General features: G+C 46.9%; 1 protein-coding gene across 1 annotated transcript in view; it reads left to right on the top strand.

The window, feature by feature from the left end:
* Kif6 (kinesin family member 6) overlaps positions 1 to 23,345 on the top strand; it is a 304,808-nt gene that overhangs the window by 252,520 nt on the left and 28,943 nt on the right. The window contains exon 16 of the mRNA XM_036168128.1: positions 9,272 to 9,322. Within this exon, the coding sequence (XP_036024021.1) occupies positions 9,272 to 9,322 (51 nt within the window). The remainder of the gene's footprint in view (positions 1 to 9,271; positions 9,323 to 23,345) is intronic.

The raw sequence follows: 23,345 nt of genomic DNA, 5'->3' as shown, positions 1-23,345 counted from the left end.
TCTCCATTGTTATTACAGAGCAATTGGAAATTGGCACTATGGGTTCAGAACCTCAACCATGACCGCCTGTTGCAGAGCAATCCCCACCTGGAGGCAGGCAGCATGTTGCCCATTCTCCTCTCCCCACGCTCCAGTTGTGAGGCTGCTAAGACTCAGCCAGGGTGCATACCCAGACAGGAGGCTGCCTCTCACCTGGCTCCCAGCCCCTAGGACTCCACACTCCAGGAGGAATGCAATCAACCCTCTCTCCCCTCTGGCCTCCTACCACCACTGACCTGCCCGGTGTCTGCCTGCCTGTCTCTGCCCTGCTGTGTGCACCATGGCTCTCCCTGGAGCACACATGCTCACGCCTCGACGACCCTGCTCTTTCTCTCTGCTGCACCTGCTGCCGTCTAACCCTTAACCAAGCCTCTTCTCCCCTTCAGAGCTTCTCCGTTGACTTGTTGACTTAACATTCACAACCTGGCCTTTGGGGACCATCGTGGAAATTGTGTGCTCTCCATTCAATAAATGTTAAAGAGCCTTGATACCTAAAATTAGGTGATGCATCACATCCACCCGTTTGTTTTCTCTCCCTCCTACCAAGCATCTTCAGATATGGTCAAACATGTCTGCAGTAATATCCACTCCATTTTTCAAACGATGAAATCAAGGCCTAGAGATGTAAAGCAGCCCACCTACTGAGAAGTTGAGATTTGAACTGTTGTGGGGCAGAACATTTCCTGAAGAGATTCCACATAGACACAGACGTAGACACACAGACACACCCAGATACACCCAGATACATACACAACCACACTAGACCAAAATACAGATACCGCCAATCTCCAACACGGTGAAACAGTTTCACTTACAGGAGCCGAAATGACTCAAAGACAGCAGCATCACCAAAGTTCTCACCCTAGCATAGGTGACCATTCACAAAGCTGGGGACCTGAGGATACTGCACAGCCTGTAGGCAGCTCAACAGACTGGAGAGCATCTGTTTCTGGTTCCTTATTTGCTCTAACCTCTTCCAGCAGCTATTCTGGCTCAAGAGTCTTCTTGTCTGTTCAGCTTCCTCTACTCTGGCAGAGAAGGACCTAGTAAATCTGGTCAGTTTTGGGAACTTCCTTAAGTTATTTTTAGTTGTTTACCTTCCTGTTTGAGGAGCTTCCTGTAGGATGAAATGTTTCAATCTCAGGAAGCTGTTACACTATTGAACTCAGTCCCTGATACATGCAAATTTGTGATTATAAATTTGTGATTATTTTCCAGTATGACCAAAATGATACAGATGTTTGCTTCATCCAACCACAGAATATTAAAATAGCTGCTACTACAGTGGATGGGGTATGACATCACTAAGTTCCCCAAAGGTTCACATAGGACCTTCTTTTGGGGGAAGTGTGTGTGTGTGTGTGTGTGTGTGTGTGTGTGTGTGTGTGTGTGTGTATAAGCATATGAATGTACCTGCATGTGATGGCCCGAAATGGAAGTTAGGTGTTTTTCTTTGAACACTTTGTTATCTGCCTCTTTTCTTTTCTTGACATGGATTCTCTCATCTGGGCTGGCTAGCCAGTGAGCTTCAGAGACCTCCAAGGCTGGGGATTACAGGCACACGCTACCATGCCTGACTTTTTGGATGGGCTCTGGTGATCTGAACCTTGGTCTTTATACTTTCAGGGCAGGTGCTTTGCCACTGAGACACCCACCCCCCAGCCAGAGGAGGTGGGGGTCAGTGGGAGGTCTCCAGGTGCATGAGAACACAGGGACTGTAGCACCCTGCCCTCTGGCTTCCTTTGTCCACTCTCAATTCCTCCACTGTCTGCTGCTGTAGTGATGCAGCCAAGGACGGACTGTCTCTAGAACCTGTGTAGCTCGTGAAGGGGACTCCTGCACTGCTGGGCTCCCTTCGAGACCCCGGCCTAGACACAAACCACACGGAACAGTTGTTTTCACAGAGAGATCCTTTATCTAGCAGTAGGGTGTGGGGGGGATGGGGTGGGGGGGGGGGGAATGGTGGGGGGTGGTATTAAGATGCTGGTAAAGGTGGTAAGTGGCTGCTTTCCGACTCTGACAGAGAAACGGCAGCAAATGACCTTGAAGGTGTAATGTTAAGAGGAGAAGAAGGGGAGTCTGTGTTAGAACGGTCTGGGATGCTGTGGTAAAGGAGATGGGAAACAAGCGAGAAGGGAAGGGGAGGAGGAAGGGGGGCAGGGGTGTTTGTCCAGGAGGGACAAAGGACTGCCTTTGGATTGAGGGGGGGCAGATTGGGGCCCATAGGCAAATGGCGGTGTATAAAGGTAAAATGGGAACCCCTGTGTTAGGATGAGGTGTTAATTGGGCATGTTAATTAGGGCAGCCAAAGGGGGCTTCTGATTGCTGGACTTCAATACTCCACTGAACTTTGGAGGTCAGCCTCAGGAGGAGGAAGTGGCCAAATAAGGAAATAGACCTTGGGACTGGCTTTAGGGGTGTAATCTAAAGGTTTTGAGCCAGGCAGAGGTAATTGGGGGGAAGGAGAAGGCCTGCCAGAGCCACGTGCTCGAGTGGGCCAGTGTCCCCTCAGTTCTGTTTGGATCTTCAGCCGTGAAACAATGAGCTAGAACATTCTTTGCTTTATAAAGTTAGCCTGCCCTGGTATTTCACCATAATGACGAGAGCAGACTAGACTGAGTCATGAAGGATGGACAAAGTCAAACACGGTTTGGCATCTTTAAAAGTCTGCTGGTTTTCTTAGGCTACCGACAATGGAGTTTCCTGCTACCTTGTCACACACTGCTTTGGACATATGGCATGCTTATGTCCAATGATAAGTGATAAATGTTAGTTATTTTGGCGCTCTTACCCTGCAAGAAAACGTCCTGAACACGACAAGACCACAGAAGAGTTTTTATTAAAAGAGGATAGAGAATGTGACAGGCCTGTGTGAAACACGCATGTGGTTAAGAAGACAAGAAGAAGATCATGCAAGATGGCGCCTGCTTTATAAAGGTTGGGCCACACATGTGTACAGGAACTCGTGTGGCTGCTCAGTTCTAGCACCAGGTCTTTTATCCAACCCTCCAGCTGTTCCAGATAGCCTGTTAACTCCTCTCTTATGTCACCTAAGGTCTATCCTATGGAGCTACGCAGGCTGGTCATTATCTCAGCCGTGTAACAATCATTGTCCACCTCCAATCCACATCGGGCATCAGGTTCTTCTCTTTCCTCCAGGCCAGCACCCTTCACTCCTTCCCCCTAAGTGGCAGGGACCCTTCAAGGTAATTCTTGTGACTCCACAGCCGCTAAACTCGAGGGCTTTCCTCACTGGGTCCACCTGTCTCATCTAAAACCTTTTATCTCACCTCCATCCCAGAAAAATCTCTCCTCATATACAGTAAAACAAACAGGGCCTTGCACTCTCAAGTTCCAGAGGACACCGGGATCCACTGCCTTGTCACCAATTCCAGAGGAATAAGGTGTCACCCCTTCCTTTCCCAACTAGGGCCACATAGAGCCCTCCGGCAAAAGGGACCATCAAAATATCCAGGTGGTAAGGATATAACAGGCTATCACTGTTCAATGCTCAGCAACTGATCACCTGTGTATCCCAAACGCTAAACTAACAAAACAAACAGGTGCCTTAAATAAACTACCTTAAATAAGGCTTGTCTCAGATAAAAATTAAGCAGAGTACTAGAACATCACAGCCACCTTTTTAACCTCAGATAAATGTCCTGTCTCCAACCAGACAGACCAGATCTACCTCAGATAAGTGTCAACTCCAAAAATAAAATAATAATGAATCTTTTCTCTAAGCTTTTTATGTCACCAGTGTCTTGTCAGACAGAAGGTTCCCAGCCACACCATGAAGGATAGACAGCTGCAGGACTAGGCATGACAGAACTTCATCCCAGGACCAGCCACACCATGAAGGATGGACACAGCTGCAGGACTTCATCCCAGGACTTCAGGAGCCAGCTTCCTCCCCATTTTCCCCAAGTGCTAACCGACGTCCACCATTCAGCCTGAAGCAGTCTTTGAGAGAAACGGTGCCCCATACCCACTCATCCACATTTTTTTTTTCTTTTATTAAGAGGAAATGAGTTAGGAATGATAGGAAATCACAACATGTCTACACAGTTGGGCTTGCCCAGCGGACCACCTAGTCATTTCCGGTTCAAAATAGCTATTTCCAGGTCAAACATCTCACGTGGTTAGGACTCTGTGGCTTTACATGGTTGTGTAAAGCGCGCACGCAGCCATGTAATCTACGCACATGTGTGGAGTAGCCGCACGAGTTCCTGTACGCATGCGCGGCCCAACCTTTATAAAGCAGGCGCCATCTTGCATGATCTTCTTCTTGTCTTCTTAATCACGTGTGTGTTTCACACAGGCCTGTCACATTCTCTATCCTCTTTTAATAAAAACTCTTCTGTGGTCTTGTTGTGTTCGGGATGTTTTCTCGCAGGGTAAGAGCGCCAAAATAACTAACAATAACTACTTAGGGCTTAATAGCAACATAAGCATCTTCAGTATAGCATAGAATCACAGAAATCCCAGGAGGAGCAGGGCTTGGTGGCACACACCTTTTGTCTTAATACTCATGAGACAGAGGCAGGCAGATCTCAGTGATTGCAAAGCCATCCTGGTCTACATAGAGAATAACAGAATAGCCAAAGCTACATAGTGAGAAACTGTCTCTAAAAAGAAGGAAGAAGAGAGAAAGGGAGGGAGGAGGGAGGGAGGAGGGAGGGGAGGAGGGAGGGAGAGGAGTCCTCTCCAAGAGCAGTTTGCAAAGCCATGCTGCTGGAATCTCACACAAATTGCTGTCCTCAGGACCAGCTTCCATTCAGTGAGTGATCTCAAAGTAGCTTACATGCAAAACCAAGTGTGCAGTAAGGAAAACTCTTGCCTCCTAAACACTGCAAGTATCAGGATCCAGAATCAGTTTTGCCTCCCCATGATGCTAATGTTTTTCCTAGGAACTGCTCAGGTCCAGAGAATCCACACCCTCCGTGTGCTCTGGACAGACAATGGGTGTTCCCAAAGCTGCATATCTTCAGAGCATTTCTGTGAGTGCGTACTGGCTTAGAGTACCCTGTCTGTCCCCACTGCCATTCACCCCATCAATGGCCGGGTCGGAAAGGGAGAAAGGCGCACAGCATTGTAAGTCAGCAGAGGAAAATTGCCAATTGCCAAGTTGTCCCTTCCTTCCTTTGCATGCTCCTTGAGTCTTGCCCCAATCTGGGCTCCCTGCTCCCCTCTCAGGCTGTCTCCTGCCCAGGCAGGAACTTCTCTGTTTCTGTCTTATCTCATCCCTATCTCTACATGGGGAATATGTCCAGGAACCCTGGCCAAACCCTGCGAATGTATCACCTCAGTAATGGCAGCACACCTCATGCTGAGTGAATTCTGCGATCTCCCTCAGCTCCTCCCTTGCCAAAACCCGTGGAGTTGCAAGATCCTGCCCATTAGAGAGACTGTTATTTTTGCCTGAGCAATGCCTCTGCTGGCAATTGTAATTAGGTGTCAGCCATAAGGCTATTTTTGGAAGCTTGTTTAGGGATATGGCCCTCCCACTGCAAATGCCATATGGTGGGGGATGCCAGTCAATTCACCAAAACTGAGCACTGGGGATTACATTTTACAACTGCCTTTATAATATGTGGTATTATACAGGCTGCATTTTTGTCCCTTAGGGTGCCTTATTCTGAGTACATTTGCATGTTTGTGGGGGTTGGAGAATTCTCAGTTCTGATAAAATTTCCCCTTTTTATTTACATGAACAAGCCAGGGCCTGTGGGAAATCCCCTGCCCCACCCCACCCCAGGGTTGGGGAGCCCATCATTGAATGGGAAGCAGGGCAGCTGGAGGTAAACTAAGTCAGACACTGCTACTGTGGAAGGGTACAGAGCAGGGGCGAGGTTTATCAGGGAGGGTCGCATCCTCAGGAACACAAGGAGAGAACCTTTCTTCAGAACAGTGGGAGGGACTTTTCCTAGGAGGGATATAGGACTTCTCTTTTTTTTAATTTCCATCTTAATCTTTTATTCTTTAACATTATAATTGCTTCATTCCCCCTTCCTGTTATTCCCTCCAGATCCTCCAAGTGTCTCCCATCTTTCAAATTCCTGCCCCCTTTTTCTTTAGTTATATATATTCTTAAATACACAAATACAAACTTCTCATTCCATATAATGTGAATTGTATGGATATTTTCAGGGCTGACCATTTAGTATGGATAAGCAATTGGTGTTCTTGAAATCCCAAAACTCTAAGGCAGAGACAGGCAGACCCCTGGGGCTCCCTGGCCAGCCAACCTAGCCAAAGCAGGGAACTTCAGGTTCCATGAGAGACCCTGTCTTCTAAGATATGTCAGAACGGTTGAAGGAGACATTGAAAGTTTACCTCTGGCTTCCACATGCCCCTCACATGTGTACTGCCCCCTACACACACACACACACACACACACACACACACACGCGTGCACACACACGCGCGCGCACATGTGCACACACACGCACACATGCATACGCATACACACAAATGTATTTGAGAGCAATACAAATGATTTGACCATTTATTAAAAACAAAAACAAATTTACATGTTAATGAGACAGATGTGCTAAGGAAGTAAGTCTCACCTGGGCATCGTAAACAGCAGGATAAAGAGCATCTTCAGCATTTTCCGTAGTGACCAACATTCTGATTTATAATAGTCAGTGTCGAGAATGTGGCTTCCTTAAGCACATAGTACAAAGCAGTAGAAGTATGTTTAGGGCCATTCCAGAAATTGCTAGAAGTTCTGTCCTAAAGGCAATCTAAAGGTCATTTAACAGTTTTTAAATGAAACTTAGGTCAACAACCCCATCATCTACTTTTTAAATCAAACACCCTAATATAATACAATTCAAAGAAATGCTACTTTGATACTCACATGTTAGGAATAAAGTGGAAAAGCATTTTTGAAATCTTCACTTTCTGTAATTAAACCATTACGCTTCTTTAAGAGAAGCAAACTTTGTATGCACATGAAAAATGCAGCAATTCATAAGCCAGGTTTCCACCCCAACTCCCCTTCAGCACACTCCCAGTGTTCCAACCTTACATGCTTAGAATTGGGGAACAATTATTGCTCAGGCCCATCCTTGGCTCCCTCTCTGTATATAACCTTCTCCAGGGAGGAAATATAGAAAGTAGTGGCCAGCATGCAGGTGCCCCAAGTCAGTGTTTCTCAACCTGTGGATCGTGACTCCTTTGGGGGTTGTATATCAGACATTTACAATTCATAACAATAACAAAATTACAGTTATGAAATAGCAACGAACTTAATTTATGGTTGGCGGGTCACTATGACATGAGGAACTGCATTAGAGGAAACTGCATTAGGAAGGTTGATCATGTACCTATAAGCAGTACCCCCACCTCAAAGATGACCTAAGACTAATGACGCTTAACCTGGAGAGGCAGCCATATGGGGCAAGTGTGGCACCCCCTGACCTGGAAGGACAGCCACATCGGCGCAGGTGTGGCACTCTCTGATGTGAATGTTTTTCCATGCCTACCAGAAATGATCTTTTTCTATGCCGATCCCCATGCCGGAAGGGAAGGGAAGCAGGTGTGGACTCCATGTGCATAATTTATTCTATACAGCGTCACTATGAAAGTGCTTGAGAAAGGGCTCTAGCTCGTTCTTAAGGAAGGGTTCTCACATCGGAATTATGATGACTGAGTCCTGTTGTCCTTCTCAATCCCTTTGTCACCTGGCTCTCTGCTGAAGGGACAGGTTTCCTGGGAACACCCCATTATCTGCCATCCTCATCTTGGAATTGTATGTTCCTTATGTGTGAAAAGAACCACATGAGACAAGGGACAGCGAGGCTCCCAGGCTCCCTCGTGTCCAGATCACGGTTCCCACTTGGGACATACAATAGACAGCTCTAAAAATTGTGAAGTGTGCTGAGCCTCAGGACACACACTAGCCCCAGAAATGTTCATGTCTCAAACCCCCAACCTTGGAATTTTAGAGACAGAGGAAGCCCAGAGTCACTGAGTCCCAAATCCTTCAAGGATAGACATTCTCTCTGTAACCCCCTCTGAGATGCTCTTGTCTGGCACCTTTGAGAGGTCCTTGATGCCATCCTGGGAGACTGAGGCCACCTGAGAACACTTAATCCATTTGTGGGCAGTGCACCTTGTGAACTGTTTCCTCCCCATACCAAGTCCCCAGTTGGACTTCCTGTGATTTGAAAGCATACACACCCACTCCCAATCGGACAGAAAAAAACATCCATACATCACCACTTAGTTACCCAGGAACTCATCATCCCAGGTTCTCCTCATCTTTTCTTCTCCATCAAAATATCTCAGGTCAGCTCAAAAATTCCTCACAGAGTATGACCTCTGACCTACCACCTCCTAGTCACCATCTTCTGAATATTTTCTTAGCATGCATGCGTGAGTGTGTGTGTGTGTGTGTGTGTGTGTGTGTGTATACAAATGTGGGGGGACAGAGGTTGGTGTTGGGTTTCTTTTTCAGTCACTATCCCCTCTATTTTTTTTTTTTTTGAGACAGGTCTCTCACTGAATCTGGAGCTCACTGATTCAGCTGGACTAGCTGGTCAGAAATCTCTGGAGACCTCCTATCTCTGCCTCCCAATGCTGGGGTTACAGGCACAGAGTCCTATGCCAGCTTTTCCTGTGGGTTCTGAGTGTGGTGTTTGTTCAGTGAGCACTTTACTGAGCTGTCTCCTCACCACTCTTCTGAACATTTTCTGTTTTGCTAACGTTTCCTATGAAGGAAGCACCCAGAACAATTGACACACTGTGATCCCAGCTAGACAGAAATCCATCTACACACTGTAACTTCACTAACATGACCCAGAATTCTATGTGCTTCATACACTGTGATCAACTTTTCCCATAGCTGTAAAATAAAAGAAGTGGACTGAAGAGAGGGTTTTATAAGTTATTAAAAGACCGCATCCTCTCTCCTCTTTCATTAATAATAGAATTACTTAAGAGACCAGGCCCTAGCAAAGATTATGAATGACAGGTTTAGATAATTAAACCATAAGATGGTTGACCCCAAGGTGAAATCCATGTATATGCGCCATCACCTGCCTCTGCATTCTCCTCTCCAGCACTGCCCGGGATTTGGAGGGGCTCTTAACTGAAGGTCTGCCTGCCAGTGTCTCCCCAACTCTGGATTGTTTTTCTGTCTCAGTTTGTCAGGTGTTCCTGAGGTGCTGTCTTCTTGCAGCTTGTTGGAAACTCACTGGTGGTTTTCCTTTGTCTTTCACAGGTCAGCTAAAGGATGCCATCACCCAGCGGCACCTACAGCAAGTAGCTCTTGGTGAGTATGCTGCAGAGCCCTTGGAATGAATAGGGTGGGGTGTGTGCTTCAGAGCCCTCAGAATGAAGAGGGATATGTACTGCTGCATATCCCTTTGGGTAAGGGGGAGTGGTCCAAGCTAACTGAGTATATGACAAGCCTTCAACACCCTGGAAGGTAAGGAACGCAAGGGTTGGAGTCTGAGCACCTCCTCTGGGAAAAACCAACTCCCAAACTTGTGTTCTTGCACTTGGCTGTTGACAACTGCCCTTCCAGCTGCTTCCTTACCCCCCCCCCAAGCTTTCCCGTCCCATCTGAACCCTGCTCCCCAGAGTGCTATTCTGAGCCTTCTAGAGGCAGGACTGAGCAATCCTAACCACAGCAACTTGTGGCAAAAACAGCAACCCACCAGTGTCTGTGGTCTGTAGGCACCAGGCCTTCTCATCGTTATCACATTCACAGGAGGCCAGAGTGTCCTCCAGATGGGGAGATTCAGTGACCTGCCTGTGGTCACATGGCCAGTGCTTGCTGGAAGGAGATGATGACCCCAGGTCTCTCTGAGCATTCCTATGATTCCTAGCCTACAACAATGGTTGGCTCACTTCAGTGCATTGATGATGTCAACAGTGAACCCACATGGTCATATCCTGCACCTTCAGTGGCAGACGGGTATGGGAAGTGTCCCTTTTGATATGGAACTCAAGAAGATCACCTGGAGGATAGTGTTATTCTCCAGAAGGCTGATGGAACAGATCTGGAAAAATCTTTCTTTCCAGCTGGCCAGGACTCAACCACTAATATTCCAAACAAGACCCCCACACACGCCCTTGTGATAGCCTGGGCCTTGCAATGACTCACAATTAAAGAAACCCAGTGCTCAAAACTAGTGGAAGGGAGGTAGCATGGAAAGCTAATGACATGATCATGACCCAAGTCAGTAATAATAATCATGAAATGACAACCAATGAGTCAAAATGTCAGGACACGTATGCCCAGGCCACCTGCCTGGGCTCAGAGCCTCCCACTACCAGCCTGGATAGGGTCACACTCCTGCACTCCATTGCCAAGGACTTGGCACACTTAGAGTTGACATTCTTCCCATGCTATCTGCCTCAGGGAACCATGGGAAGGAAGGACAGCCTCTGTTAGAAAGGTATACAAGTTGACCTGGGTCATGCACCCTGCCCTGTGCTCACCCTGGGCATGTCACTGGAATGGAGTCACCCCACCTGTCCCTCACACAGGGTCCTTCTCCAGCTTTCATGTTGCTGACCCATTAGAAGTAGCACCAAAGTGGAAATGCCACTCAATCCAGAGGTGATTTTCATTTTGGACTGGGAAAGCATGCCTGTGGCAGACAAAGTATGGGCGCTGCAGGCAAGGGCTGCTCTGTCCTGTGTGCTCCCCAGCCCAGAACCCCCCAAGGTCTGGTCCTCCTCACTGGGTCGTGTGCCCTCAGGGTCTTTCTGCATGTTCTCAGAAATCCTGTGCCTTCATGCCACTGCCTGCCTCCCTGAGGCCGTCTACACTGCACAGGTGTCAGGGTCAGCAGGACCAGCAAACTTCAAACGGAAGGCGCTTGGGCAGAAGTCTAATTAAGAGCTTCAGAAAGCCCCGTTTGTTTTAAAAGCATATTATCCCAATTAGAGACGAGGTGTTAACATATCACAGCTGCTGCTTTAGGGACTTGACTCCGGGTTGCTGTCCAGAGGCTGTCTGGTATCTGTGGCCCCATGTGACCCCAGGACAGAAGGGGTTCTTGTCTGTGAAGGGGGCTCTGTCCTCTGCCCTCAGCTGCAGCTGGCACCTGTGTCAAAGGCTAGGACAGGGGACTTCAAGAGTAGCCCTCTGTATGCTGGTGTGGTCTGCTGTCCTGCCCCGTCTTTGGGGCTTCTAGTGCAAGAATTAGGGAGTGACCCGCCGGCCAGCAACATCTGCTTCTCTGTCTGGTTTGCGCTCTTCCGCCTTTGCCTCGCCCTTAATTTTAGGTTGTTAGTCTTTCTGAGTGTCCCTAGGTTTCTATGGAGGATGTGTTACTGGCTACTGGTTACTGATTACTGGTTACTGGTTGGGGGTACCCTGGAAACCAATCAGATCTAAGCAGAAAAGGTTGGCCCAAAACTCCAGCATAAGAGCACATCTCTATATGCAAAACAGATCAGGGTCCAAGGAAATTCATGTGAAGACAACCCCATATCCCAAGGAACATAGACTTAGTGGTGATGTGAGAGGTGCCATTTGGAAGAGATCATTGCCTTGATGAGGAAAACCCAGGGGTGTGATGGAGCTGGCTCGTTCCATGTCACAAGAACTGGCTGGCGATGTGTCGGGAATATGGGGTACTGTTATTTAACACAGCTGGGGCTAAGAATCAAATTATGTAAGTTTATAGTTGCGTTATATTAAAAAAAAAACAACGAACTCTTAAATTTCATTCATTGCTAATTATTATCTGTGCTTTTGAAGTCATCTATAGCCGCCATACCTCTGTAGGGTGGGGGAGCTGCACAGTGCACATTACTCTGCATTTCCTCAAGTCTCAGTTTATTGACACCACACAACAGCTTCAAGTCAGCTATGGTAGGAGATTTACATCAAAGGAGTGGTCAAATCTTCTCAACAAGGGCTTTCCCCCACCCAGCTGCTTTTACAAACACTGCACTGACATACAGACAGCACCCCATGAAACCAGCTGTCTCCTCCCTGGCCTGGCTACAAATACAGTTTATGGCTCTCTTTTTATACCTGCCCAAAGTATATCTGGGAACTCAACCTTCCTCACAGCCTTGGTCCTTTTGAAAACCAGTGGACAAGGAAACTCATGAAGATTTTGGCACGAGGCACCACCATCAATGAGCCCTGTAAGCCCCCTGGATGTGGCAGCTTGAGAGATCCAGGGGTGGCCTTGAGGAGATGTGTCAATGGCCACTTGTAAGAACATGGACAACAGACATGGCTTACAGGAGGACTGGGTCCTGCATGCTGGCTTGGGAACAAGTGCCAGGATGTTATTTTAACACAGGCATTACTTGGAGAGTTGAAAGTGTGGGTACAACTGTATTCTCCTTGCTACCTGGAATGGTTCAATGGCTGGTAGGCCAGGTGAGACAACCAGCCTGTGTCTCTGAGGAATTTTACAACATGTCTCTGTGTGGTTTCTTCTTTAATGCCCACAAAATCTCCAGGAGGTCAATACTTCTTCTCTAGCCTTCAGAAGCAATGAGGTGGGAAAAACAGCCAATGCAGGGTTGGTTTTAACCCTGGACCTGGAAAACAGTGCCCATGTTTAGGCAAGCTTGCTGTGTCCTCTGTGACCCCAGCCCAGGCCTCACAGGGCTGGCCCTCCCTGCTGGTCCCCACATTACAGCTAAGACTCAAAGTGGTTAGTGGTTATAGAGGCATAACCAGATAGCCTGGTTGATTCAGGCTCTGCCAGCTGCCACACTGCACTGCCCTGCACACTTTGCCTGGCATCCTGGTGTCCATAGCGGGGCACAAAGCTAAGGCCTGCCCCCCACCCAGAATCTCTAGTCTACCTAGAAAAAGAGGATGGGTACTGAGAAGAGGCCAGCTTTGAACTGTCAGAGTCAGAGCTGCCTACATCTCCATCCACTGTCCTTTCTCTTGCATGCAGAGCTAGCTCAGCCTTGACCCCCTCCAGGAAGATTCCCCTGGCCTCTTCCCCCCCCCCCACCCCAGCCTCTTCTCCCTGGGTCTTGTTTTCTTCAGTCTTGTGTGTTTCTGAGCTCACCAGCCTCATTTTATAATGACTAATAATTTCCAAGCTATTCTCCACATTAAAACATGAATTCCTTGAAAGCTGGGTGCGGAGGAATTCAGTTTTGTATCCGCAGAAGCCGGCATACACAGTGAACAGGCTAGATCAATGGGCCAACGAATGCTTCCCCAGACGGCTTCCAGACCTACACATCTCACAAAAGTACGATGAGACATCTGAACATAAAATAAAATAAGTCCATTTAAAACAAGTGGAAGGAGTAAGTGCTTTTGGACCCCACAGCTGAGCAAATTAAACACACAGGCAATAAATCTGGCTCTCCCTTGTGTAGCCGCAGAGCAAAAAGAAGCACCCAGAATTCCTGGGTTTTCATTTTCTGACAGCAGGGAGCATACTAACTAATTTATCTGCAGAAATAGAATTTCTTCCTGGAACTAAACACAAGGCAGAATTTATGGTGTGGATCCTATGTAAAGGACACCGAGTAACACCACAAATGATGTCATGTAAAGGACACCTAGTGACTCCGGGAATGATGTCTTCAACTGCAGTGTTACAGAAGACGTCCCAGCACTGTCCAACCAGATGATTCTTGTATCGACCTCCATAAAAGCGAGAGGTCTGACATTAAATCATAACTCACAGAAAGTGTTTATGTGAGCAGCCAGGATAATAGGATCCAGGTACCCTGCTTTCTGATAGTCATGGGGAGGCGGGGATAAAAGGGGAGAGTCTTCCACAGGGAATGTGCCAGCAGAGGCCTCACCTCTCCCCTAGAGCAGCATTCTGTGAAGGTCTGGGTCACATTCCACTCATGATCAAAACTCTTAACAAGAACTGTGGTTAGAACTTAAAAAATGTAAGACATTCCTAAACATGGTGAAAAGTGTGACAGGTAAAGACAGCCACCACAGCTTTGGAGGCCTGGTACAAGGAATGGCTGCTGGCACTTGTCACTGAGACCTTGGGACAGGGCTGAGTGTAAAGAGCTGCCAGGATCTGGAACCACAGAAGAGAATATGAAATAGACTAAGGCAGAAGGTTTGTGGTGTGTGTGTGTGTGTGTGTGTATTACACATGGTAGAGAGAATAACTGGTAACAACTATGCCCTGAGTTGGGCCTGCTCCTTCCCAAGCCAGGACAGTTGAGCCATGGAGCACATACCAGCGAGGAAGTCTTGATAAGAAAGCCATGTGTGGAGAGCAGGCCCATGCTTGACTGGAAGGCCCCTGGCTGTCCCACTTACCTCTTGGCTCCATATCTGAGGCAGCTTTCTCCACCAGCTTTGCTCAGGCCCTGGGGAATGTTCTGGTTGTCTAGACCCACGTGAATGATCCTGTTAGGGACGTCCCTGGAAGATCTGACACAGTCCAGGGAGCCCATGATGACCAGGATCCACCAGAACCGCCTGGCCCTTGGCATAGGTGACCACTCAGTTGCTTTGTTCCATCGTTGCTCTGAGATTCTCTCAGACTGGGCAGAAGAAGAGGAGGGGGCACACCAGTCCACACACTCACCTTCAACCTGACCCCTGTGAAAGTAGCTCTCTGCCAGTGCTGTGGCCATGCTTCATTCACTGTTCCTCTGATATTCACGGCGACAAGAAGATCCAAAGGCACCACTGGCAGGTTCTAAAGAGATCGGGGATCCCTTAAATCCTTCTTTTCTGGGTCCTTCTCCCTCTGCCTCAGTTCTATCTTGCCAGCCTCAGCAACAAGAGGGACCCTTGGATCATCACCAGCATGGTGTGTGCTCTTGAAGGTGACTCCCCAAGCCCCACACAGGGCCTTAGGAAAGTTAAAAAGCCTGCATGGGCCTTCCTCCAGTTCTTCTTTCAAGAGCTTTGCTCCCTCAAGAAACTCCTGCAGTGACCTCTTGTGGCTCCCTGTTTTTCAGAGCGCCGGTGTTTCTGCTTGCCCCATGTGATTAAGATCATCTGGGTATGCAGAGTACAGAGAAACCATGCACACACACTCCCCAGGCCCCAGTGAGCGTGACTGAGGGTGTGAGACCAGTAGCCCACAGATGTGGAGACTGAGGCACAGTTGAAGAGCTTCCCGGCAATGCTGAGAGTGGACTCTGGGGGACCAAGGGAGGAGGTGTACCCCTCAGGGCCACTGGTAACAGTCGGCAGAGCCAGCAGGGTCCCAGGATGGTCCCCAAGCCCAGTTTAGAGAGAAGAACTTGTCTCTTTGCTGTTCAGTTTGTGTCTGCAGGAAACTCCACAGATCTCACACGACGTCTGCCTGTGGCTTTGTTGAAAATGCTCTAAAGTTAGACAGTCCACACTGCCATTCTGCGTCCTTTCTGCTTTGCGCAGACCTCTGTGAAGGGACAATCCAGTCTCTTCCCACCCATTACACAGTGGGCTAGTTTTGCTGGTGCTGTGATAAACACCATGCCCAAAGTGGCTTGGGAAGGAGAGTAAGTCACCCTACAGACTGAAGTCCGTAGACAAGGGAAGCCGGAGCAGGAGCTCAAGGCAGGAACCCAGAGGCAGAAACTGAACCGGACACCATGGAGGAGCTCTGCTCCTGGCTTGCCCTCTATGGCTTGTTCAACCTGCTCCTTCCACAGCCCAACCTGCCCTGGGGTGGCCCGGCCCATATTGTGAGTGCTTTCACTTCAATCAACAGTTAAGAAAACTCCCCACAGATTTGTCCACAGGACAATTTAAGAGGTCCTTTTCTCGGATGATTCTAGCTAACGTGAAGATGACAAAGAGCCTAGCAAGCCCAAATTATTTCTTCAGCACCCAGACAAGTGATGGATGGGCACACCGTACTGGGTCTCCAGCATCTGCTGACATACCAGTGAGATCTATAGCATTACAGATTTGCCTTATAAATGTGTCAGGCTGCTAAGGGGCTCTGGGCCTGGACTCCATTTTCATCTGTAAAATGAGATGTTTGTACCCAGCACAGCCCCTGGTGGTTCATGTCCTTTCCGGCCCTCAAGCACCAGAGTGTAACCTCTGTGAGTGCAGCTGTCCTTAGGACACGTGAGGCCTTGGATCCACTATAGATCATCCACTCTCTCGGGAACAAGTGGCAGGCATGTTGATTCCCGGGAAAGAAAAAACACCCCAGATAAAATGGCACTTCAGAGATTCCAAAAACAGACAGGGAATTCTCAGAGACCAGACTCATCACTTGTGTGGATTCCAGTCCATAGTTGTGTGTGAGGATACAGGGTGAGGTATAGTGACTGAGGATTCAGTCGAATTTCTAGGCTCCAGATGAAGGCTGAGATGAGGAGGCCTCAGCTCATTTTCCTACACACTGTCCAAGGCTGTGACTTAAGTCTCCTGCATCCATTCAGATGTCATTCCTAGAACTGTGGAGAACTGAAGAGTGTGTCTGGCCTGGTGCCAGTCTTGAACTGCAGTGTCTCTCAAAGGCAAAGGCACTTATCCTGCATCCCGAGTGCTGGCCAGGGCTCCCAGGAAAGCAGAGCAAGTGGATAGAGGCTGAGCACAGGAAGGGACTGATTACGACTGGTTAGGAAGGCAGAGGAGTCATGTGATCTGCAGGTCCTCTGCAAGCAGAAGGCTCAGAGAAGCAGGGCAGTGTGGTGCCAGTACAAACCTGACCGCTGAAGACCAGGGACAGCAGTACTGTAAGCTCTGGTCTGAGTTTTAACATCTGAGAAGCTCTATGACCATAGGAAGATGTCAGATGCCTCCATCAAAGCACAGAGAGGAAGTTAACCCGACTTCTCTATAGTACATCCTCAACGGATTCAACAGTGCCTGCCCACATTGATGAAGATAGTTCTTCTCTCTTCAGTTCTCTTGGGAATACCTCCACAGATTCACAGGGAAATGATATTTGACAAACTATCTGGGAATCCCTTAGCCCAATCAAGCTCACCATTTCCCCTCAAGATCAGAAGAAGGACAAGAAGCATGTCACCACTGTGATCTCCTGGTCTTGTGACCTTGGTCTATCAGCCCTCCTGAGCATCCCTTTCCTCATCCCTAAGAGACAGAAGAGTATGTGTGCCAGAGCTGGCCTGCATTTCAAGTGATGTGTATATGTGATAGGCATGAACACAGCAGATGCTCAACAGATCATGATGAACTCTGACATGATGGCAGGGGACAAAAGGAACCAAATGTCCAGGCAATGGGCACGGCCCCTCACACTGAGCCAACAATGGCTCTGAGCCATCAGCACCGCTGGCACCACTGCCAGGGCTGGTGGAGTCACCACATCTGCTCCCTGACACAGCCATGCTTTTTTGCAGAAATGCTACCAAGCCGGGAATGGGGCTGTCTCGTCCTCTGAGCGCTGCACTGCTTGTGATGGAGCTGCTAGCTGTCAGTGCCATCTTTTCTGCCGATACAGACTTCATATGTGTTCCTTTGGATTAATTAGACATTTAACCAAGCACCTAGCAGACAAAACACTAGCCTCTTGACTTCATCTTCTAGCCTAGAACAAGTTACAGATGGTTCCTCCATATCTATTTTTCCCTTGCACATTAAAAAACATAAATGCCATTTCTGATGGACAGATCTAGGCCCAAGAAAGCCCCTGCCCATGTGTCATGAAGTTGGGACAAACTTTTTCAACCTCACCAAAGAGCTGATGAAAATATTGATGTCCATTCAGGAAGCCGTGAGGAAGCTGTTGTGAAAAACCAGGTACGTAGCCAAAGCATGAAATATAGGAGTGCTTCAAGGCTCAGTGGACAGCAGTAACTTTCCACAGAGCAGGGTCTATTGGGGGGCGGGTAGTGGTTGTAGGAGGCCAGTTCCCACCTTTTAAAAGGGTTCCTATGAGGAGGAGAGAGGGATAAGAAACTTTTAGATAGGAAGATAGCTAGAGGAGAAAGACAGAAACACAGGATAGCTTTGGGAGGACCAGGATCAAAACTCAACAGTCCCTTCTGTCTCTTTGAAAGGGCTTTTTATAACAATGCCAAGGGGCGGGGCAAAAGACCTCCCACTTGCTAGATCAAAGCACACCACACAGCCAAGTGTAGACCCTTCCAAACAGTTGGTCATCACGCCCCTGGTCAAATCATCCCCTTCTGCAGCCCTGCTGGATAAAGCAAGCTCAGATTCTGTAACCCTGAGTAATTTGGGCCTCCACAGGGAGCGGAGGAAGAAATGAGGGAAGGAGAGAAAGATCAAAAAGAGAGAAAGATGAAGTGTGAGTGGATGAGGAGATGGGGAAAAAGAGAAGCAGGGAGATGTGAGTTGTGTGGTTAAACTCCATAAACAACCATGTGGAGTGATCTGATAACATTCAGTTAAGAGGAAGATACATAAACTGCTTGCCCCTAGGCAATCTTTTGCTTTTCCTAGGAAAGTGCACACAAGATGATGTCACAGATGAGTCCAGGAAGATGCTCATCATGCACTGTTTTCACTGCAGAGAGACAAGCAAGCCAGGCAACAAAACCACAAGCTCAGAGATCTCCAATTGGCAACAGCAAAACAAGCTGGGAGTGGGGCATTGGTCCAGTGGAAACTGGAATAAAATATGCATACCATAGATCCACCTTAGCAATGTGAAAACTCAGATGTGCACAGTGATTAGAAGAAAGGGTGCGTAGACTGTGGAACAAAGTCGAGCTCCAGAAACAGTGTCTTTTTGTGTAATTCTTAGTTTTTTTAGTGCTGTTCATTCATGAAGAGTGGGAGGTGTTTTGTGCTTGAAACATGTCTGGGTATAACAGTCCCTCAAGTCTTTATGAACAGGACACCTGTGCAACCTCTTTTGAGGCCAAGAAACTGCTTTTTGGTTTTTCTTTTTTTTCTCCAATCTTAGTATGTGTGCATCTGTATGCATGTATATTATGTGTCTGCATGTATGAGAAGGCACATGCATGCTACAGTACATGCCACAGTGCATATGTGGAAAGCAGAGGATAACCATAGGTGCTAGGTCTCACCTTCCACTTTGTTTGCTACTGCACTCACCGGGCTAGCTCACCCATGCACTCACCAGGCTAGCTCATCCATGCACTCACCAGGCTAGCTCATCCATGCATTCACTAGGCTAGCTCATCCATTCATTCACTAGGCTAGCCCATCCATGCACTCAGTGGGCTAGCCCATCCATGCACTCAGTGGGCTAGCCCATCCATGCACTCAGTGGGCTAGCCCATCCATGCATTCACCGGGCTAGCCCATCCATGCACTCAGTGGGCTAGCCCATCCATGCATTCACCGTGCTAGCTCATCCATAAACTTCCGGGGATCCTCCTGTCTCAGCTTCCCAGCTCACCACAGCAGTACTGGCCTTAAAGATGTGAGCTACCTCATCTGGCTTTATGTGGTTCTGGGGATTTGGACTCGGGTCCTCACACTTACAGCGCATGTGCTTTACCCACTCGAGGCAGCTCCTCAGCCCTGCTCTTTATTTTAATTAGATCTTTGAGAATTCGAACAGTGAGTTTTGACTATATTCACCATCTCCCGCAACTCCTCCCAGACTCACCCTGCTTCCTTACCCACCCAACTTTATATCCTCTGTTTTTTCCTTACACATCGCATGTGTGGCCTTCCGCTGCTCTATGGTGCTGAGGGGACATTAAACATATACAGTGAGAAACTGATCCCAGAAGAGAAGGCTGATGGCATGCTTCAGAATCCTGACATCCTTGGGGAGATGTGGAGGAGAGCGCTTGGTGCTGGCTGCCAAAAGGCTCCCACCAATTCTGTAATGGTTTATTTAGAAATAAGAATGGAAACAACTATATTAAATTATTTAGAGCTTTCCCGAATATAGTGGTAGCATAGACCATACTTTGAGCTTTGTTGAAATGGCTTGTGGTAATCTCCAGAGCTCAATGAAGGATTAGACTCCAAGGGCTCAGAATATAAACAGAAATTACTGTTTCTGTGGAATCACTGTGATGGTTGACTTGATAATAAAGTGAGAATCCCAGTCCTATTCAAACTCATCTTAATCTCCTCACTATGGGTACGTCAGGATCACTTTACTTAAAGATCAAAGTGGGAATGTACCAGTTATCATTTTTGCCTCCAAGCATGTGGTCATTTCTAGTGGGCTTAATAGCTGCAGATAGCATGCCCAGCATGTCGAACGGCATGGGGAATATATACACATAAATATCACTATCTTGGTCTGTCTGATTATCTATCTATCTGTCTATCTATCTATCTCTATTTCTACCTCTATCTCTCTCATGTTTACATGAGGTCTTTCTTCTATATCTCAACCAGAAACTGAGTGACCCCACAATTCAATTGGTAAGTGACTGTTAATCACAAAAGCAACCAATTAAAATGGGTCATTGTATGTTTAACTGCAGTTCTCATAATTTGAATTTATCTCAAAGATAAGACTTCCCCCTCTTAAGCCCAGCTAAGGCCACCTGTGTTGGGGCCAGCTTTTCTCACTATTCATTCCCATACTCATGTCACCCATTAAGGCTCCATCTTCACAAGAAGGGGCTGGAAAGAAGGTCGGTTGACATCAATGTCTCCTGTCTGGTACTGTTGTTCCATGGCTGTGACCTGACTCTTCCTTCTTTGGGGTCTCTGGAGTTCCTCTACCAGCACGTTCTTGACTTGAGGGTGTGCACTTATTTGGACAGTGTACCTGATGGTGACCAGGGGTCCTGACAAGAAGTAAATAGCAGTATTCGTATTAGGTATCGTGAACGAGATTGAACAAAGACCTAGTCATAAAGTGTAGGTGAGTGTAGCAAAGTCACAAGGGCTGACATAGCACCCCAGAGACACTAGCAAACAACAGAGCAAGAAGAGTTGTCACCCCTAGGGGTGACTAAGGGGTACAAAGATTGAGCAATAACTGGAACATGAAGCTAGGAAGGGAGGTATAGAACACATCTGAACCTTGAATGTAACAGTCAAGTCCTGACCCTGCAGAGACATCTCCTCCTCAGCTGTCTTGACTTCTGTCTTCTCCCTCCTCACAGTCGCCTACTAATGGTCCCCATTGATTGATACTAGGCAGGATACCAGGCAAAGAAAGGGCACCATTACACCAGCCAGTTCCCCAGGGTGAGAAGGAGGGGGCAAAAGAGGTGAATTTGAGAAGTGGATGGAATAGCCCTGTCACAAAGCTTCAGGAAGCAGTGGCCTGTAGCTTTACATTTCCTGGGGTCCTGCTCCACCCAGGGAGCCTTATTAAAAATGATCTCAGCTGGGCAGTGGTGGTGCACGCCTTTAATCCCAGCCCTTGGGAGGCAGAGCCAGGAGGATCTCTGTGAGTTCGAAGCCAGTCTGGGCTACCAAGTGAGTTCCAGGAAAGGCACAAAGCTACACAGGGAAACCTTGCCTCAAAAAACCAATATATATAATCTCAGTCTCCTGAGGTGTGCTGGAGGATCTAAGGGTGCACTGGAACTGGCTTACACAGGCTCATTAGAGCCACTGTATACATATCTTCCCAACTCTGGATTCAGAAACAACACGTCAGTAATTTGAAATTTGTAGGCAGAGTTTTCTTGTCCCACAATTGCTCTCAAATAAACACACCGAGGCTTATATTAATTATGAATGCTCAGCCAATGGCTCAGGCTTATTCCTAAGTAGCTCTTACATTTTAAGTTAACCCATATTCCTTATCTATGCTCTGCCATGTGGCAGGACATTCATTAGCATGGCATGTTCATCTCCTGCACCCTCTGTGTCTGGCAGGCATCCCCTCTGACTCCACCCTTCCTCATCCCCTCATTCTCAGTTTGGCTCTCCTGCCTAGCTTTATCCTGTTCAGCTATTGGCCAGTCAGATTATTTATTAACCCAATCATTGCAACATATATTCACACAGTGTACAGAAGGATTATTCCACAGCATTTCCCACTTTTTGTCTAATTAAAAAAGGGAAGGTTTTAATTTTAACATAGTAAAGTTATATATAACAAAACAGTTATCAAGTAAGAATTACAGTTATAATATCTAGTCAGTTTGTATTTGGCAATATTAAAGAAAATACTCTATTATCTATCTTACCTTGGTAAGTCTAAAGTTTTTTTGTTATTGTTGTTGTTGTTTTTTTACCTAATTTGTTTTCTATCATAACTAAGGCAAACTGTAAGTTTAACTATTTAGTTGTTAACTCTATCAAAGACTCCAGAAGGATGAAATGTTACCTAATGACAGGGACATCAGGCTTCCTGGACAGTCACCCAAAGTTCCTCTGCAACATTGGGGCATACAACTCTGGGCTTCAGGCCTAGAATATCTGACAGACTTTCCTGTGAAGCAGGGAATTTTGAAGGACTGTCCTACCTTGTCTTGGCAAAGTTTGGCAATTGCCTTTTCTTGTTTCCTCCTGGTCCAGTTTGGATAGTATATTGTCAGAAATTGTGGCAAGGGCAGGTTTTTTTTTTTTTTGCCCAAATGGCTAGCTTTTGCCATAACAAAAGCAAATCCATATGGAGGTTCTTTGATGCCCATCATCTTCCTTTAAAGTAAATTGGTGCTGCCTGGAGCAGATGTGTCTCACTGTCATGAAAAGCCTTAGGTTATGACACATATTAAATGCCATATTCCATAGGTCTTTGAAGTGTATGAAGACCATCTATCAATTTAAATATATCTGTGTATGACCTTGAAAACATACCTAACATGTCTATATGTTTGACTATTATAGATGACTATTAATCTGTATTTCTTAATTATATTTGCATTTTAATTGAGCTGCATAAACATAATACTCCAAATAAGAGTAGAAACATACATACAGTGTAACAGAAATAACTTTAAATTTGTATCAATAAATTAAAATCCATACCAATGTAAAATATTTAAGATTAATAGTTGTTTTTTGGATTAATGTAGATTCAATAATCTACCCCTTTTCCCCATCATTTCTATATCATATCCCCCTTTCTTCTTTTAGAAATAGATTGACTATGACCCGTAACAATTTGTAACCAACCCCCTTTAAATGCAACTAAATATTTATAACCAATATTTTAGGAATGTGGGCATAGTTTTCTAGACTACTTCCTGCTGATTGCTGGGCACTGGTAATCTTTAGGGGACCCTGAGAAATCCGGATAATTGTTAATCTTGGCTGAGTATTCTGTGAGGCTGGGCCATCTCAGTCAGGAGCGGAAGCTGTCTGGGACGCTGGACCACCTGGCTGATTACTGGGGTCCAGTCCCCTTGTTCTGTTCTGTCGTCATTTTTAGGTTTATTTCTTTATGTCTGTAGAGACGATTTTAGGTGGTCTTCCTTTATCAAACCAGAATGAATCCATAGCCTCTCATTTCCTGTGGAAATAAAAACAGAACCTCTCCCCCAAATTAACATATCTTTTGAATTAAATTTTGAAGTCAAGATATTTTTTA

The sequence above is a fragment of the Onychomys torridus genome, chromosome 18 (genome assembly GCF_903995425.1).
Source record: "Onychomys torridus chromosome 18, mOncTor1.1, whole genome shotgun sequence".
Taxonomy (NCBI): Eukaryota; Metazoa; Chordata; class Mammalia; order Rodentia; family Cricetidae; genus Onychomys; species Onychomys torridus.
Note: the sequence above shows the minus strand (reverse complement) of the source record. Positions and strands in the feature narration are given on the sequence as shown.